Below are 19,326 nucleotides of genomic sequence, written 5' to 3'. Positions count from 1 at the left end.
CGTGGCGTTACAGTATTAATTACAAGATAGCAAAATTAATCAGATTAAACGTTATGTTGAAATGATTTTTTATGCATATATTGGATGTACACAACGGGGAGACGAGCAGGAAGTTTACGGCATTACGCGATTGGTTCGAATTACAGTTTTACAGGAACGGTTATGTTTTTTTTTGTTGCCAACGTTATTCGTTTGACAGTTAAGCGAACAGTGCGAATGATGACGTGAAATGAGGGAAAAAAGAAACAAACAGAAACCGAAAAAAATGCAGGTGAAATCAGTATTATAAAGTCATCAGAGTTTGCCTACAGACTAAGTATAATTAAACTACAGTAGAATTTACTTGCAAAACTTGCACAACCGGCCGACTACCAACCTGAACGGGACGCATAGTTAACCAGGGCAAACTCCAGCAGTGCCCCGAATACAAACGTCAAACAGACGCCGGTCCACACGTCGATAGCTTTGGTGTACGATACGGGCGGAAGTGACGCGTTGATACCGGAGGTCTGCGTTGCCATGGTGAGCAGAGTGGTGACACCGAGTGAGACCCGGGCCGGTACCGCACCCTGATCTAGCCAGAAGGACACCCAGGACACGATGACCAACATGCAGCAGGGAATGTAGATCTGGATCAGGTAGTACGAGAACTCACGCTTGAACAGCAGGTCCACCTTGAGGCAACTGTATTCACCTGGAAATGGACGGGTGGGGTTATACATACATTAGTTAAAATTGATCAATCAAACTGTGAACAATGGAAAATTCTTGTAAAATTTTTGTACACGCAAATTTTCTTTGACAACGCAATAATATTATGGTTAAGTATTAGCATCATCTGGGGCCCTATTCTCACAGTCACGCCACCAAGTGACTAGAGGGAAATTTTGTTCTAGTCACTAGGTGACGTGACTGTGAAAATAGGGCCCCTGATATGTTGAATCAGAGTCCATCAGTCCTTGTGTAGGAAAGAAAAATTTCCCCAGCTTCCCACCGTAGAGTCTTCGTAGCTTTCAACAAGAATGGCATGACAAATCCACGTGAAATGTCTCGTGCATGTATACCTCTATTGTTCGGAATATTTGCCGCGTAATGAAGCATCACTTTTCGATGATTTCAAAAGTGTTGTATCCAGTAGCGGATCCAGGGGATCCGGACTTCCCGAAAAATTTTAACTTCTTGAGAAATTCAAAAATATTTCCTATTTCAAATTTATTCTAAATTCAAAAACATTCCAAACCAGATTTGACCACCAAAACTGATTTTAATTAAATGAGGGTATTGAATATTACGTATTGTACAATAAACATTTCAAAACTGAAATTTCGGACCCCCTCCGAACGAGTTCGAACCGTCGTTAACTGATTATAAATACATCATCTATAGATCATTTAAACGCCTCCCTAGATATTTCACGGTGTAATTCCAGATCTACAAACTAGGTACTCTACGAATAGCGCTTGGCGATTAGGTTTTACAGGTATTTATAACGACTGAAGCTTCAAGTGACTTGGATGAGGCCGTGGATAAAATAAACTCATAGTTGCTGGACTCCAAAAGTTATGTGGATACTCATCTGACGAAGTCGAAGTATTCAATTGACTTTTTGACTCACACTCTCCAGGCTGTACGGAGCAATAACAGACAATTACCTTTGAATTCTTTTCAGATAGTTCTGATTCTTGAGAAAATAGATAGTAGAATTATGTCGACCGAATCTCGTTCTTGGGTTGCATCCATACATGCTTGCAAACTTGCGTTCGAACATAAACCTTTCTGTCGGAGGTGAATCCGAAAATGTCAAAGAATTTGTTGCATTTTTTCAAGCACAATTGCAGTATTCAAGTCGGGGCACTGACTGAACATTACAAACTCAATTATTACATGGCTACTATTTAGCGTGCTGAGTACTATTAGTGTGATCTTTGTGAATCCGATTACAGATAAATATCATTTGATGTGTAATGCAGTAATACAATTGCGTACCCAGACTTTTGGATCTCCAAACATAGACTGGGACCTAAAACTCACGGATACGCTGTTGTTCCTAACTTAGTATGGTTGAGAGCTATAGGCTTTATCAGTAGGGTTCACTATTCCTGCAGGAGTGAAGAATCCAAACTGTTTATTGTTTTGTATTACTATTCCCTTCCTTTCCCTTCATATCAAGAAAGTGATGAGACAACACCACAAATTTCCGAATAACATGGGCAACGTGCCAATCGAACCAATATATTGTGATTCCTGATCTTGCAATGGTCCTTGAAAATTGACACATTTTGGGACGTGTAATAGAGATCCCGCCATCATTTTCATGCTGCCGTAGAATGCGGGGATTGATAAGACATTCGTCAATGTTATTTATGTAACCATTGTAGAGCAGGGGGCTTAGATATGCGTCTTGAAGAAGGCTCATGTAGCTAAATCGTGATGTCGATAAATCACCATGCAAAAAATACATGTGTTTTTCGGACAACAAAAAAGTTGTTTAAAATCGGTGAAAAACCGTGATGATGTAGCTTTTCAGAAAGAATGTTGATAGAAACTGAATCGAAAGCCAACTTAATATCCAAGAAAGCTGATACCATCTGCTCTTTACTAAAGGGCGAACACGAAATTATTGCGACACATTCAACAGGGCATAACTTTTTTACCATTGGGTAAAAATCAACCAAATTTTGCACACTTTCTCATTGATGTGTATTGTTTACATGCTGTCAAACTCGAAGTCGTGTTTTTCGATTCAACGAAAATGGAGGTGAACCAACGCGAGTCGAGAGAACAAATTCTTTCCAAACACCTGGAATTTCCTGACCTGTCGCACCGGCAGTTGGGAAAAATGTTGAACATTCACCATTCAACCGTCTCCAGAGTGTTGAAGCGGTTCCAGGAGCGGTTGACGTTGGACCACGGCAAAGGAGCTGGAAGAAAACCGGGACCGGAGAACAAAAAGACGGAGGGAAAGGTGAAGCGAATGATTAAAGCAAATCGAAACGTCTCAAGCCGTGATTTGGCTAAAAAGATCGGCATGTCGCAGAGCTACGTCAAGAATGCAAAGACTACATACATACAAGGTACAGAACTTCCCAAACCGCGATGAGCGGCAACAATCGACGGCTAAAACTCGGGCACGGAAGCTCTACGAGAAGATGCTGACAAAATATGGTTGCTGTGTGATGGACGACGAAACGTATATGAAAGCCGATTTTAGGCAAATTCCGGGGTTGGAGTTTTTCACCGGCAAGAGCAAGTTCTATGTAGACGACAAATTTAAGAAGAAGAAAATGTCGAAGTTCGCCTCCAAATATCTCATTTGGCAGACCATCTGCACTTGCGGACTGAGGAGTGAGCCTTTCGTGACAAAGGGCACAGTAAACGGCGAGATCTACAAATCTGAGTGCCTCGAGAAGCGCCTTTTGCCGTTCTTGCAGCAGCACAACGAAGCTCCGCTATTTTGGCCAAATTTGGCATCATGCCACTATTCTAAAAGTGTCCTGGAGTGGTATGAGGCCAATTCTGTCCATTTTGTTCCAAAGGACATGAATCCGCCAAACTGTCCGGAGCTGCGCCCGGTGGAGCAGTACTGGGCAATGATGAAGCGGGAACTTCGGAAGAGCAAAAAGACAGTCAAAGACGAGAATGACATGTTAAGAAAATGGAAAAAAAAAACTGAGAAACTGGTATCGGATGACACTGTAAAGACTTTGATGGAGGGCATCAAGCGAAAATGCGTTCAATTTTACACTCAAGGCTCCATCGATTAACTTTTCTTTTGATTTTCGAAGTAAATATATGTATAAAACTACCCTAAAATTTTGGTTTGATTTTAAACATTATAAGAAAATTGGCATGACACTTTCGGTGTCGCAATAATTTCGTGTTCGCTCTTTATAGCATAGGTCATTTGAATTTCTGTGGAGAGCAACGCATGGCAATCGTTCGTACCTTTGCCTTCGCATAATCCAAATTGTGTATCTTACAGTAAGAAATTGTCGAGGCGAAACAAGATCATTTTGTCGAACAACTTTCGGATACAGGATAGCATTGAAATCGGTCAATACGAGTTGTGGTCGGAGGTTGGATTTGTTGGTTTTTGAATGGCGATGACACTCACTTGTCTCCAATTGTATGGGAGAATGTTATCCTCACTTTTTAAATAACTTCAACAGGTGTCTCTGGGCAGAGTCTGGCAGATTCTTCAACAAGTTGATTTTGATTCGGTCAGGCCCTGGGACTTTGTTGTTACATGATTAGAGAGTAAGCGAGAACTCCACCATCGAAAACGGTGTTTCGTTCGCACTACTGTGAGCGGCTCGGTAGATATTTTGGGTCGGGATGGAATCCGGAGGAACCTTTTCGGCGTAATCGAATATCCGACACCTTGAATATACCACGCTCTCGTTAATACTGTTTCGGAATCGCGCACGTAGGGTCATGCCTCAAAGAGCGCTCACCGATGTTTCTCTCGTTTACCCGTCGACAAACCGACACTAATATTTGTCTTCACACTCAATTCGGCTCGGAAATTTCCCAACAGCTGTGTAGTCAACAAATTTAGAATCTGATATCTCAGTAAAGTTAGATTAGTTTTCTGATTTTCGGTGAAATGTTTTCCGAGACCCAACACTGATACGTCACTTTTACTGTTTTAATGTTTGCTGAATCTCAGCTGTTGAGATTTCGGCAAAAGATTCAAAAAGAAAGCTGAGATTCGGCAGAACAAATTAAGTGTGTAACATCGCATACTGTCAATGGTTAGCGGGTAACCCATCGTTCCAGAACGAGTGGGAGACCGCCTGCGGGAGATTGCGTCTGGCATGCGTTTAGTCTGCGCTTGAATCGCGGTGTCGAGAATCAAGCCAGCCAAGCATCTGCATTCTTGCTGCAGAGGAAGCTCTTGTGTGGAGTTGATTTTGTCGGATATCGCGTGCGCATAGCTCTTCCAATCAATATTGCGTGTTAGGTCATACGAAACATTAATTGCATTTGGTGGTCCTGAACCGTTAATAATAGTAATTAGAATTGGCAGATGATCGCTACAGTAATATAAACGTAGCGATGTCGAGCAGAGGGACAAGTTTAAGGTGCACGCGGTTGGGAGCAGGAATCCGTATCAAAGTAGTCTTATTGAAGTTATTAAAAAGCTCGTGGAATAACGTAGATTGATTATTATCAAGAAGCCAAAATAACAACTAAAGTTTTATAGCACGCTATAAGTTTTATGAGTGGCTATAAAAGTGCCATACAACCTAAATAGTTACTAGGTAGGCAACCCCATGCCGTACCGTTGGAGTTAAAATCACCTAAAACTAGCCTCGATGCGGGGAGCTTCCAGCAATATCGCAAAGCCATTGGTAGCCAACGGAGGCTCTACGGGGAATGTAGGCCATTTTGCAGCGAACATCATCAAAAATGATTCTACTGTGGGGAGAAAGCTTATCAGGATGCTTCTCAAAGGGTTCAGGAATATTGAAAGCTGTAAAAATGCGGTCCACAATGTAAGAGAATTTTATTCATTCAGCGCCGGTTTCTTCTCCGATTGAGACATGGGAGCACTTGAGGTTTTTGATGTCCGAGGAAGTGCTGGGAACTTGCTTCGGTTTTGCATCAGCATTTGCTGGTGCAGTTATTTTTGCAGAACTTTGAAGAGACACCTTCTGGCCTTTACAACGAAGCTTAGAAGAGGAGGAGGTTCCTCCTTTTTCTATTGCTTCTAGGCACAGAAGAAGATGTTCCCTCCTGGGGGTCATCATCGTCACTAGACAATTTATTATAAATGTTCGTAGAGACCAGTGGCGTAGCTCTCTTTGGCATTTCTGCAAAAAATAGCATGGACTATTCCTGAATGAAACGCTTCTATTTTGCCTCGCGCTGTTTGTACGCGCGACATGTCGAGAGATCATGTGGACTTCCCCCACAGACAGAGACACTTTTCGACATCGTTTCCACAGGAATCATCCACATGATTCCCACCACATTCCCCACAATGAACCTTATTGTTACAAAGGGAGGCTGTGTATCCCAGTTGTTTGCAATTAGTTCATGATCCGCGGAACAAAAAGGCGAACAGATAGACAAACTTTGTCAAAGAGGAGGATTTTGATGCAAAATAATGGTTTTATCAGAAATCTGTGACCAAAAAGACATCTTTGCATTCCCAAACAAATATTCCTCTATCCCGGTAACTGATTAAAGTGCATCAATAAAGTAAAACATCAACTAATCTATCACCAATTGCAAGAGAGTTCGTGGGGCAGTACCAGGCGGGTTTCATGAGCGAACGATCTACCACGGACCAGGTGTTCGCTCTTCGTCAAGTACTGCAGAAATGCCGCGAGTACAATGTGCCCACACATCATTTGTTCATCGACTTCAAAGCCGCATACGACACTATCGATCGAGATCAGCTATGGCAGATTATGCACGAGTACGGATTCCCGGACAAACTGACGCGATTAGTGAAGGCGACGATGGATCGGGTGATGTGCGTAGTACGTGTCTCAGGGACGCTCTCGAGTCCCTTCGAATCACGCAGAGGGTTACGGCAAGGTGATGGTCTCTCGTGTCTGTTATTCAACATCGCGCTGGAAGGTGTAATAAGAAGAGCAGGGATCGACACGAGTGGTACGATTTTCACAAAGTCCGTTCAGCTACTTGGCTACGCCGATGACGTTGATATTATTGCACGAAACTTTGAGAAGATGGAGGAAGCCTACATCAGACTGAAAAGAGAAGCCAAGCGCGTCGGACTTGCCATCAACACGTCGAAGACAAAGTACATGATAGGAAGAGGTTCACGAGAAGAGAATGAGAACCGCCCGCTTCGAGTTTGCATCGGTGGCGACGAAATCGAGGTGGTTGAAGAGTTCGTGTACTTGGGCTCACTGGTGACCGCCGACAATGATACCAGCAGAGAGATTCGTAGACGCATCGTGGCAGGAAATCGTGCTTACTTTGGCCTCCGCAAGACACTTCGGTCGAACAGAGTTCGCCGTCGTACGAAGTTGACCATCTACAAGACGCTGATTAGACCGGTAGTTCTCTACGGGCACGAGACCTGGACCATGCTCGTGGAGGACCAACGCGCACTTGGTGTCTTCGAACGGAAAGTGCTGCGTACCATCTACGGTGGAGTGCAGATGGAAGACGGCACATGGAGACGGCGAATGAACCATGAGTTGCATCAGCTGTTGGGGGAGCCGACCATCTGTCATACCGCGAAAATCGGACGACTACGGTGGGCCGGGCACGTAGCCAGAATGTCGGACAATAGCCCGGTGAAAACGGTTCTCAATTGCAATCCGACCGGTACAAGAAGACGTGGCGCGCAGCGAGCACGATGGATCGACCAGGTGGAAGACGATTTGCGGACCCTTCGCAGATTGCGTGGCTGGCGACGCGCGGCCATGGACCGAGTGGAATGGAGGAATCTTTTGTATACGGCACAGGCCACTTCGGCCTTAAATTGTTAATAAATAAATAAATCAACTAATCTTAAACGACGCCGTCAAGAAAAGAAGAAAGGTAACGAAAACATGAAAATAGAATAGAATGGAATGTGCTTTGTATATTAATTTGCCATTATTTAAATAATGGGATTTTCACAAACATTTCAGAACTTCTGAAGCAATGGTTCTCAAATTTACGGTTCATTTACGCCACAACACGTATCAACGCTTTCGTGTGCGGGCCTCTTCTTTTAACTACGCAGAGAACAATGTACAAAGCGAGAGAACCAACTTTACTACGCCACACTCTCACCGAGCAGTCAGAGTACCGCAGCAAAACAAAAATGTATTTTACTGCTGTACGGAAAAATGTACTCGATTTGGCTACCGTTCTGACAAGAGCAGTAGTGATGCGTCGCTGTAGCGGACTGTACGGCTTGAGCAAATGTAAATGTACCGGACAAAATGTAGTTTACCGGTACCGTTCACATCCCTGGGGCGGGTGCTTCCAGACATTAACAACTGCGTCCAATCTTGCAACATTTATCTTCGGGACTGACCGAGGTTCATTTAGCTACTAAAGGCGTACTATCAGCCCACCAAAATAGGCTTTGGTTTAACTTTTGTTTGCAGTTTAGCATGAACTACAACCTAATAAAAACATAATATTACTAAGTATACATACATACGGCATCTCTAATACTTTCAAGGTTATTCGAATTTTCCAATTAAGGAAAGCCATACTTTGACTCAAATAAACTGTAAATGATCCCAATTTCACAAACAGCTCATATTTCAGCCATAGCTAAGTTGGTGATTAGGAAGAGATTACTTCTCCAAAATGAGCAAAAACTTAATGTTTAACGGAAAAGTTGTTATTTTTTGCTCGGAAATCTCAGCGAATAGGATAAGATAAGGTTTGTCGACAAAAGTATAAACATCGATTAAGCGTAAGTATTGTGAATAAATTTTTTGATCTCTGTTAGCCCTAACTAAACAGTGTTTTAAAAACCATTTCATCCAACAACAGGGTAACTTACGTAGAATGTATTTATAAGAGGTATAAGTTCTTCCAATTGTTATGTTTTCCACGGATAATATATCGAAATGTGTTAGTTTATCATGAAAACACACAGCCTTTTTTTTTTTTAAATCAAGGTAAAATACGATTTTAGTTCACCAATTATCAAATAGGACCAAAATTGGGTAAACTACCCTACATTTTGACTGGTACGTAACACTGCAGGACCCACTACCTTGACTGAATACAATTGGAAGATTATAGGTCTGAATTACTGGCATAAAAGAATAAATTTACGGGAGGTTGACAAAATCGGGTACAAAAAGTTCAAAGGTGCATAAAAACGGGGTGCATAAAATCGGGAATTTATGAAAACGGGTCGAAGCTGTATATCATTTTATTCATTTCATTAATTTCATTCATTTCATTCATTTAACTAATTTCATTAATTTCATTAATTTCATTAATTTCATTAATTTCATTAATTTCATTCATTTCATTCATTTCATTCATTTCGTTCATTTCGTTCATTTCGTTCATTTCGTTCATTTCGTTCATTTCGTTCATTTCGTTCATTTCGTTCATTTCGTTCATTTCGTTCATTTCGTTCATTTCGTTCATTTCGTTCATTTCGTTCATTTCGTTCATTTCGTTCATTTCGTTCATTTCGTTCATTTCGTTCATTTCGTTCATTTCGTTCATTTCGTTCATTTCGTTCATTTCGTTCATTTCGTTCATTTCGTTCATTTCGTTCATTTCGTTCATTTCGTTCATTTCGTTCATTTCGTTCATTTCGTTCATTTCGTTCATTTCGTTCATTTCGTTCATTTCGTTCATTTCGTTCATTTCGTTCATTTCGTTCATTTCGTTCATTTCGTTCATTTCGTTCATTTCGTTCATTTCGTTCATTTCGTTCATTTCGTTCATTTCGTTCATTTCGTTCATTTCGTTCATTTCGTTCATTTCGTTCATTTCGTTCATTTCGTTCATTTCGTTCATTTCGTTCATTTCGTACATTTCGTTCATTTCGTTCATTTCGTTCATTTCGTTCATTTCGTTCATTTCGTTCATTTCGTTCATTTCGTTCATTTCGTTCATTTCGTTCATTTCGTTCATTTCGTTCATTTCGTTCATTTCGTTCATTTCGTTCATTTCGTTCATTTCGTTCATTTCGTTCATTTCGTTCATTTCGTTCATTTCGTTCATTTCGTTCATTTCGTTCATTTCGTTCATTTCGTTCATTTCGTTCATTTCGTTCATTTCGTTCATTTCGTTCATTTCGTTCATTTCGTTCATTTCGTTCATTTCGTTCATTTCGTTCATTTCGTTCATTTCGTTCATTTCGTTCATTTCGTTCATTTCGTTCATTTCGTTCATTTCGTTCATTTCGTTCATTTCGTTCATTTCGTTCATTTCGTTCATTTCGTTCATTTCGTTCATTTCGTTCATTTCGTTCATTTCGTTCATTTCGTTCATTTCATTCATTTCATTCATTTCATTCATTTCATTCATTTCGTTCATTTCGTTCATTTCGTTCATTTCGTTCATTTCGTTCATTTCGTTCATTTCGTTCATTTCGTTCATTTCGTTCATTTCGTTCATTTCGTTCATTTCGTTCATTTCGTTCATTTCGTTCATTTCGTTCATTTCGTTCATTTCGTTCATTTCGTTCATTTCGTTCATTTCGTTCATTTCGTTCATTTCGTTCATTTCGTTCATTTCGTTCATTTCGTTCATTTCGTTCATTTCGTTCATTTCGTTCATTTCGTTCATTTCGTTCATTTCGTTCATTTCGTTCATTTCGTTCATTTCGTTCATTTCATTCATTTCATTCATTTCATTCATTTCATTCATTTCATTCATTTCATTCATTTCATTCATTTCATTAGATTTTTGATTTATTTTTTCTTTTTCTTAATATTATTCATTTTACTCATTCAATTCATTTTATCCATTTTACATATTTTTTGTTTTCTTCATTTAATTTATTCAATCCGTTTTATTCAAATTATTCATTCTATTTATTTTATTTATTGCATTCGTTTTACTCATTTTATTCAGCTTATTTTTTTAGTTCATAAATTTCATTCAATTCTTTCACTTTATTAATTATATTACTTCTGTTGGTCGACAATGACTGGGCAGTAGGGTGGGACAAAAATTAGATTCCAGCTCCGAGCAACTTTTTGGGTTACATTTGGGTCCTAGAACTACTGTGCAAATTCTAAGCTCGATCGGTGAAACTATATTTTTGCGCCCATGGTTTAAAGTTTATATGGGAATTCGAATGGGAAAATCGACTTTTACAAAATAATTCATCCATGAGTCGCCCAGTGCTTCCTAAAAATAAATCGATGTAAAATTTCTATTGGAAATTTATCAAGGAAATAAAGTCTCGAAGACCGCAAAACGATTTGACGATTGTGAAAAAAGTTATTAAGCAAAAATCGACTGATGCTCTGACGATTGGAAAAATATTCATTTTTTCTAGCACCACTGCATTTGGCTATCCAATTATATATAATTTTGTTTTGACTCTCTTTTACTGTTCTAAATCAACGATATGAACTGTTTGGTCACTTCCCAAGAGTTTTGAGGGTAAATTGAGGCTTCTTTTGTACAAAATTGGAGAATATTAAAAATTCTGTATATAATTCGACCGTCAGCAGCAGTGGTGCTATGAAAATTGAAATTTTCATCAATTTTCAGAACATTAGTTGATTTTTTTTAATAACTTTTTCCACAATCGTCAAATCGTTTTTCAGTCTTCGAGACTTTGTTTCCTTGGTAAATTTGCTATAAAAATTTTACATTGATTTATTTTTAGGAAGCACTGGGCGACTGTTGGATGAATTATTTCGTAAAAGTCGATTTCCCCATACGAAATCCCATGTAAACTTTAAACGATGGGCGCAAAAATATAGTTTCACCAATCGAGCTTAGAATTTGCACAGTTATTTTAGGACCCAAATGGAACCCAAAAAGTTACTCGGAGCGAAATTTATTTTTTTTCATATAACCATGTCCCACTCTACTGGGCAGTGCGTAAGCCTCTTGTACCTGAAGGCATAAAATAGACCCCACTTGCGGTCCTTAGCTTCCTGCCCAGTAACTCCTAGCCCTGGCCTCCTCGTGGCGTCGACTGGGATACGAGTAACCTTAGTGAAGATCGGGTAACCAACCCCGGTGGGAACTTTGGTCGTATGCTGGCAGGAAAGGGGGGGTTACCCTTCTTCGGAAGGTGTAAACCTGTCCTGGTGTCCAGGTGGGACCTTAAGCAGTCCTGGCACGACGGCCCACCGGCGAGACAGGTGGTTGGCGTAGGCCCTATAAGCCGCTCCTTAAAAACCCACATAACGAACAATACAGAAGAGAATACGACCCAGAACAATCGGCAACGACCCAGGCGACGAATAAAGGATCACGATTGGAAACTCGGAACATGGAACTGCAGATCGCTCGGCTTCGCAGGATGTGACAGGATAATCTACGACGAGCTACACCCCCGCAACTTCGATATCGTGGCGCTGCAGGAACTTTGCTGGACGGGACAGAAGGTGTGGAAAAGCGGGCATCGAGCGGCTACCTTCTACCAGAGCTGTGGTACAACTAACGAGCTGGGAACCGGCTTCATAGTGCTGGGCAAGATGCGCCAACGTGTGATCGGGTGGCAGCCGATCAACGCAAGGATGTGCAAGTTGAGGATCAAAGGCCGTTTCTTCAACTACAGAATCATCAACGTGCACTGCCCACACGAAGGGAGACCCGACGACGAGAAAGAAGCGTTCTACATGCAGCTGGAGCAGACATACGACGGTTGCCCTCTGAGAGACGTGAAAATTGTCATCGGCGACATGAACGCACAGGTAGGAAGGGAGGCAATGTACAGACCGGTGATCGGGCCTAACAGCCTGCATTCCGTATCAAATGACAACGGCCAACGATGTGTGAACTTCGCAGCCTCCCGTGGAATGGTAGTCCGAAGCACCTTCTTCCCTCGCAAAGATATCCACAAAGTCATCTGTAGATCACCGGACCAAGTAACAAAAAATCAAATCGACCACGTTCTAATCGACGGTAGATTCTTCTCGGACATCACAAACGTCCGCACTTATCGCAGTGCGAATATAGATTCGGACCACCACCTGGTTGCAGTATGCTTACGCTCAAAACTTTCGACAGTGCATAGCTCTCGTCGAAGCCGAACGCCGCGGCTAAACATCGAGCGGCTACAAGATGGCAGAGTGGCTCAAGAATACGCGCAGCAGCTGGAAGTGGCACTACCAACGGAAGAGCAGCTAGGCGCAGTTGCCCTTGAAGATGGCTGGAGAGATATCCGATCTGCCATAGGTAGCACCGCAGCCACTGCACTAGGTACGGTGGGCCCGGACCGAAGAAGCGACTGGTACGACGGCGAATGCGAGCAGTTAGTCGAAGAGAAGAATGCAGCATGGGCGAGAATGCTGCAACACCGCACGAGGGCGAACGAGGCGCGATATAAACAGGCACGGAACAGGCAGAACTCGGTTTTCCGGACCAAAAAGCGCCAGCAGGAAGACCGAGATCGCGAAGCGATGGAGCAGCTGTACCGCGCTAAAGACACACGGAAATTCTACGAGAAGTTGAACCGCTCGCGCAGGGGCCACGTACCACAGGCCGACATGTGCAGAGATACAAAAACGGGAATCTTCTCACGGACCAGTGTGAGGTGATCCAGAGGTGGCGGCAGCACTACGAAGAACACCTGAACGGCGATGCAGCAGACGACGAGGATGGCACGGTAACGCACCTGGGAGCACGCGCGGAAGACATTACACTACCGGCTCCGGATCTCCAAGAAATCCAGGAGGAGATCAGCCGGCTCAAAAATAATAAAGCCGCTGGGGTTGACCAAATACCAAGCGAGCTACTAAAACACGGTGGCGAGCCACTGGCTAAAGCGCTGCACTGGGTGATTACCAAGATTTGGGAGGAGGAGATTTTACCGGAGGAGTGGATGGAAGGTGTCGTGTGTCCTATCTACAAAAAGGGCGACAAGCTGGATTGCTGTAATTACCGAGCAATCACCCTGCTGAACGCCGCCTACAAGGTACTCTCCCAAATACTATGCCGTCGACTATCACCAATTGCAAGACAGTTCGTGGGGCAGTACCAGGCGGGTTTCATGAGCGAACGATCTATCACGGACCAGGTGTTCGCTCTTCGCCAAGTACTGCAGAAATGCCGCGAGTACAATGTGCCCACACATCATTTGTTCATCGACTTCAAAGCCGCATACGACACTATCGATCGAGATCAGCTATGGCAGATTATGCACGAGTACGGATTCCCGGACAAACTGACGCGATTAGTGAAGGCGACGATGGATCGGGTGATGTGCGTAGTACGTGTCTCAGGGACGCTCTCGAGTCCCTTCGAATCACGCAGAGGGTTACGGCAAGGTGATGGTCTCTCGTGTCTGTTATTCAACATCGCGCTGGAAGGTGTAATAAGAAGAGCAGGGATCGACACGAGTGGTACGATTTTCACAAAGTCCGTTCAGCTACTTGGCTACGCCGATGACGTTGATATTATTGCACGAAACTTTGAGAAGATGGAGGAAGCCTACATCAGACTGAAAAGAGAAGCCAAGCGCGTCGGACTTGCCATCAACACGTCGAAGACAAAGTACATGATAGGAAGAGGTTCACGAGAAGAGAATGAGAACCGCCCGCTTCGAGTTTGCATCGGTGGCGATGAAATCGAGGTGGTTGAAGTGTTCGTGTACTTGGGCTCACTGGTGACCTCCGACAATGATACCAGCAGAGAGATTCGTAGACGCATCGTGGCAGGAAATCGTGCTTACTTTGGCCTCCGCAAGACACTTCGGTCGAACAGAGTTCGCCGTCGTACGAAGTTGACCATCTACAAGACGCTGATTAGACCGGTAGTTCTCTACGGGCACGAAACCTGGACCATGCTCGTGGAGGACCAACGCGCACTTGGTGTCTTCGACCGGAAAGTGCTGCGTACCATCTACGGTGGAGTGCAGATGGAAGACGGTACATGGAGACGGCGAATGAACCATGAGTTGCATCAGCTGTTGGGGGAGCCGCCCATCTGTCATACCGCGAAAATCGGACGACTACGGTGGGCCGGGCACGTAGCCAGAATGTCGGACAATAGCCCGGTGAAAACGGTTCTCAATTGCAATCCGACCGGTACAAGAAGACGTGGCGCGCAGCGAGCACGATGGATCGACCAGGTGGAAGACGATTTGTGGACCCTTCGCAGACTGCGTGGCTGGCGACGCGCGGTCATGGACCGAGTGGAATGGAGGAATCTTTTGTATACGGCACAGGCCACTTCGGCCTTAATCTGTTAATAAATAAAAATACTTCTGTTCAGTTATTCCTCTTATTCATTCCAATTTATTCGTATAATTTCATAACTTTTTCAATATTACCTAACTTTTAATTGTATGGATATTTTTTTTGTTTCATTTTTTGTTCTCATTCTGATCGGTTTATTCATTTCATACATTTATTATATTTCTTATTCCCTGTTTTATTTTGCGAATTTAATCAATTTTTATTCATTTCCTGCATTTTATGTTTCTTCATTTTAATAATCTTATCATTTTTTCGGTCATTTGTTTCAATTATTTCATCCAAATTGCTAATTTGACACAATTTAGTTTATTCCATTAATTTTATAACTCTCTTAACGCTGTATGATTTTTCATTATGATTATCTATTTCATTGTAATCTGTTTATTTTTTCTCTCTCTTATATGTTTTTATTTTTTTTATATTTTCTACGCTTATTTTATTTGATTGATTTTATTAATGTTATGCATATTATTCAATACCTTAATTTTTACTTTATTCATTTCGTTTATTATTTTATTTCATTTATTTTATTCATTTAATTCGTTTTATTAATTTTTGTTCTTATTTTGTTCATTTTATTCATTCTATAAAAGTATTAGTATTATTCAATTCATTTTTTTTTTCATATTATTCATTTTATTCATATTGTTCATTCTATTCATTTATTCGTCTTCCTCAATTTATTCAGTTAATTAATGTTTCCCAGTTCATACATTTTATTGAGTTCTTTCATTCTATTTATCTTATTAATTCTGTTCAGCTATCCAATTCCAATTTGTTAATTTGACTCCACTTAAGTTATTGAACATTTTTTATAACTTTTTTATATAATTTATTTTTTTATTTATTGAGCAGATCTGTTTTGCTTTATTCATTTTAATATTTGGATTTTTTGGTATATAAGCTTAAATTCGCTTTTTTTTTTTTAAAAAAAACGGATTTTTTTTATATAGAACGCAAAAAAATATTGTTGTCTTCGCTAGCTATACATTTTTCCCATCTCTCAGCATTTTTTTTTTGTTTTTTTTACCTTTGCCATTTTTTTTACCATTGCCATTTTCGGGCGCCTTCGTACGAATTGAAGAGCTTTTCTCCGATGAACACAGATGATAATCGGAAGGGACCAGGTCTGGAGAATTAGCGGGATGAGGTGGCACCTCCCAGTTGAGTGTCTCCAAGTATTTTTAGATCATTTTTGACTTGTGCGATGGGGGCTTCTCATGTCTTTGTTCATAATCTGACCTTTTTCGCACAAAGCATGGCGCAATTTGATTAGTTATTGGTGGTAGCGGTGAACATAGATAGTTTCAGTTTTTTTTAATTTTTTCTAACAATTTTTTTTTAATTTTTATAATTTTTGATTTTTTTTTTATTTTCAGATAACGCACTATCAATATAGGCCTCGCGAAGCATTCGATGCTATTAGACAGACGATTTCTTCAAATTAAAGCAACAAATTAAAACTTCCCGCATATGCTCTTTTTGTGACACAAACTTAGACCTGATACACAAGGGAAAATATAAGTTGTTATATGAAATTACTGATGATGCGCAATGATTGTCGAACAGGTGTCGAACTCACACAAAAAAGTATGACGTTTCTATGGTAGGTATGCTCAGTAACACCATCTATGAGCAAACAGCGGATTTAAGCTTATATACCTGGTATATTATTCGTTCTATTCATTGCATGATTTTATAATTGTTTTCATTAGTTTGCATTAATATATTTTTAATTTCATTTGTTTTATTCATTTTCTATGATTCATTCAGTTCATTCGAGGTTTTATTCGTGCGGGAATAGGGTAAAGTACCTATTTTCACCATACTAAGAATCTTTTGTATACGGCACAGGCCACTTCGGCCTTAATCTGTTAATAAATAAATAAATACAATCAATGGAATGCGTAAAAATTTACATCAACAGCTTTGCTCCGTTGTTAGGAATCAATATATTAACACAAATGCGCTGAAAACAGTGAAATTCTCGTGTTTGAGCGCAACGAAAAATCGAATTGAGAGCCCCTATTGTTGCGCTACCATTTGACTGAATGCGTTGAACAAAGATGGCAGACACTGCTCTAACCAATGGCTTCAAATGGGTAGGGTGATAACAGAAACATGGCGAAAATGGGCTCATCACCCTATATGTTCATCCCATCTCTAGTACTTCGCATGTTATTCAACATTGTTATGTGTATGAAATATCACATATCACTGTTAGGTAAACTAATTCTTTTTTTGTGATATGAGAGCGTAGAATGCGTATTGGTGATTTTTTTAATTCAGATGATTTTCCCATAAGGAAGCTCACTTTAAGAACTGTTGTTACAAAACCACTCTGAAAATTTCGCCATGCAATAAGTGCACATCGTTCAGGTGAAATCGGTTTAGAACGTCAGGCGGTCACTTAAATATAGGAAAGGATGCGACTACAGGAGAGTCAATTATAAAATTTCATTAAGATTTTCCATTGCTCGAAGTTGCTATGTATATTGTTTTTGATTGAATAAATACTGCATGGTATGATAAACATATAAATAATCTTACCGGTAATTGTTTTACTGTTACAGTAATCAGTTAAGAACTTCTCCAGCGTGAAGCGTGGTAGGTGTAAGTTTTTCACCACTTGCACCGGGTCGCCTTCCTTCCACAGGAACACCAAATCAGCGGTTGTCCAGCCGTCTAAAATATAAAAATTATTACAATTAAGAACATACATGGAATAATTGAATCCTTCAACACTCACAGCTAGCCATTCGGAGCGAGCAGACCTGCCGATCCAGCGGGTACAGCTTCAGGTTCATCGGGCAGGCCAGCGTCAGCGAGATTCGTATACTGTACAGCACGGAACCGTACGGGAAGATTCGAATGTACACGTTCGGCATGATGATGTTGTGGAAGTGTCCCTCCTTTTCGTTGGAGAAGAAAAGATCCGGCATCCAGACGCGGTTCGGATCGGTCAACGTCAGGTACTTGAGGCGGCCTGGGGAACGAAAATGGGAACAAAAGAAAACATACCTGAGTAAGTTTATTTAGGTGCGAAGATGTGCCCGATATTTGATCTGACGGAAATTGGTTCGGTTTTACCGGTGGTGTAAAGAGCGGCACTTTCGGTTGCTGGAGAAGGTAATGTAATATAGAAAACGCGCTTCCTGCCAAACAAGCACTTGTTGCGCCTGGCTGTATCCAAGCAATGTTGTCCCATATGAGAATTGTAGCTACTTGACGCTATTAAAACGATCGGCGGAAGCTGGTTCGAAAGCGATAAATAAAGTATCGCATTTCCATGCCATGTTGGAGCGGATCGATTGTTTGGCAGCAGGATAACGATAGCTCCCATCGGGGAATGCTTGGTTAGCCTTATTTGAAACCGTAGTTATGTACGCAGCAGTGGTTTCAGTGGAAACCACGATACGAAGATGGGGTGGTGGTGGTTGGAAGATTCATAATTTGAATGTCGGGGGTGTTGTGGTACATGGCAAGCAGTATCAATTTTCACTGGGATGAAAGAGGCTCACAAGAGGAAGTGTCTCACTCAATAGCTCTGGAAAAGCCGTTGTACCGAAATTATCAGTATCAATTGAAATATTAGGAAAAAGCATTTAACTAAAGGAACGTGAGACTGCTGAAAAACTAAACGATAAGGACAATACGTAAAGAGAATACTCTTTCCATCGATTACATCGCTAGTCTTAATAGCACGACTGATTGATTGATGTTCCATCGAGATTGGTGATTGATCGGTGGTTTCAGTAAATAGCGAAGATCAATCAAAATTGTTTTATTTTAGATTTATGGTTCAAGGACAACGTATCTCCGTAGTTCAAACATAATTCAATGGAGACGCACGGTAATTCAAGTCACATTGCAAGCAGTGCCTTTTCACACACACTTGAAAACAGTAGTAGGCGAGCCAGCCAGCTGACACGCGGAACGACCGATGGGGAACAGTGTAAAGGATGAACCGGACCGTAAAACTCTTTTGTGCTGATTTAGAACAAGTTGTTTGCCGAACGACGACGAAGTGTTTTTCGACGGACGCGTCATGAGTTTATGTGCAAAACGGTTATCTTTGTAGCACCATCTGGTTCAGACAGTCGAAACTATATATGTATACATATAGCGGCACGGCATAGATACGGGAAACGCGGAACTACAACAGCGGAGGGATCAACACGTTTCGTGCAAGAATCAGGAGGCTGGACGAGCCGCGCTGGAAAGCTGTTTGGTAAATATCATAAACCATGGCTCGGCTCGTAGACTAGTGTCTACTGGAGTTATTTCGAATTTGTTCGCTTGTTTACTCTTGTGAAATTTACTGCTTTATTCTGGCGACACATTTTGCGAGTGTTTTCCGTTATGAATAAGGGTGAGGATTATGCTATCCACGGTGTCACAATTGAAGTATTTACTATATTAAATATTTTACTGTTGAAGCGAGTTGATTAGCTCTAGAAGAACTTTTATTATTTTATCGTTTAAC

The 19,326-nt window shown here is 41.3% G+C and overlaps 1 protein-coding gene across 8 annotated transcripts in view; it reads right to left on the bottom strand.

The window, feature by feature from the left end:
- Positions 1 to 19,326, bottom strand: part of LOC131685202 (glutamate-gated chloride channel) — a 230,973-nt gene that overhangs the window by 15,450 nt on the left and 196,197 nt on the right. For 7 of the 8 annotated variants that reach the window (XM_058968758.1, XM_058968761.1, XM_058968757.1 and 4 more), the window contains 3 exons: positions 17,590 to 17,826; positions 17,391 to 17,525; positions 377 to 694 (listed from right to left, as the gene is read on the bottom strand). In XM_058968758.1, coding sequence (XP_058824741.1) covers positions 377 to 694; positions 17,391 to 17,525; positions 17,590 to 17,826 — 690 coding nt within the window. Of the gene's footprint in view, positions 1 to 372; positions 695 to 17,390; positions 17,526 to 17,589; positions 17,827 to 19,326 lie in introns of all 8 variants that reach the window. The other variant, XR_009304749.1, reaches the window with a different exon arrangement.

Source organism: Topomyia yanbarensis, chromosome 2 (assembly GCF_030247195.1).
Source record: "Topomyia yanbarensis strain Yona2022 chromosome 2, ASM3024719v1, whole genome shotgun sequence".
In the NCBI taxonomy this organism is placed as follows: Eukaryota; Metazoa; Arthropoda; class Insecta; order Diptera; family Culicidae; genus Topomyia; species Topomyia yanbarensis.
The sequence above is the reverse complement of the archived record's forward strand: the minus strand, read 5'-3'. Positions and strand labels throughout refer to the sequence as shown.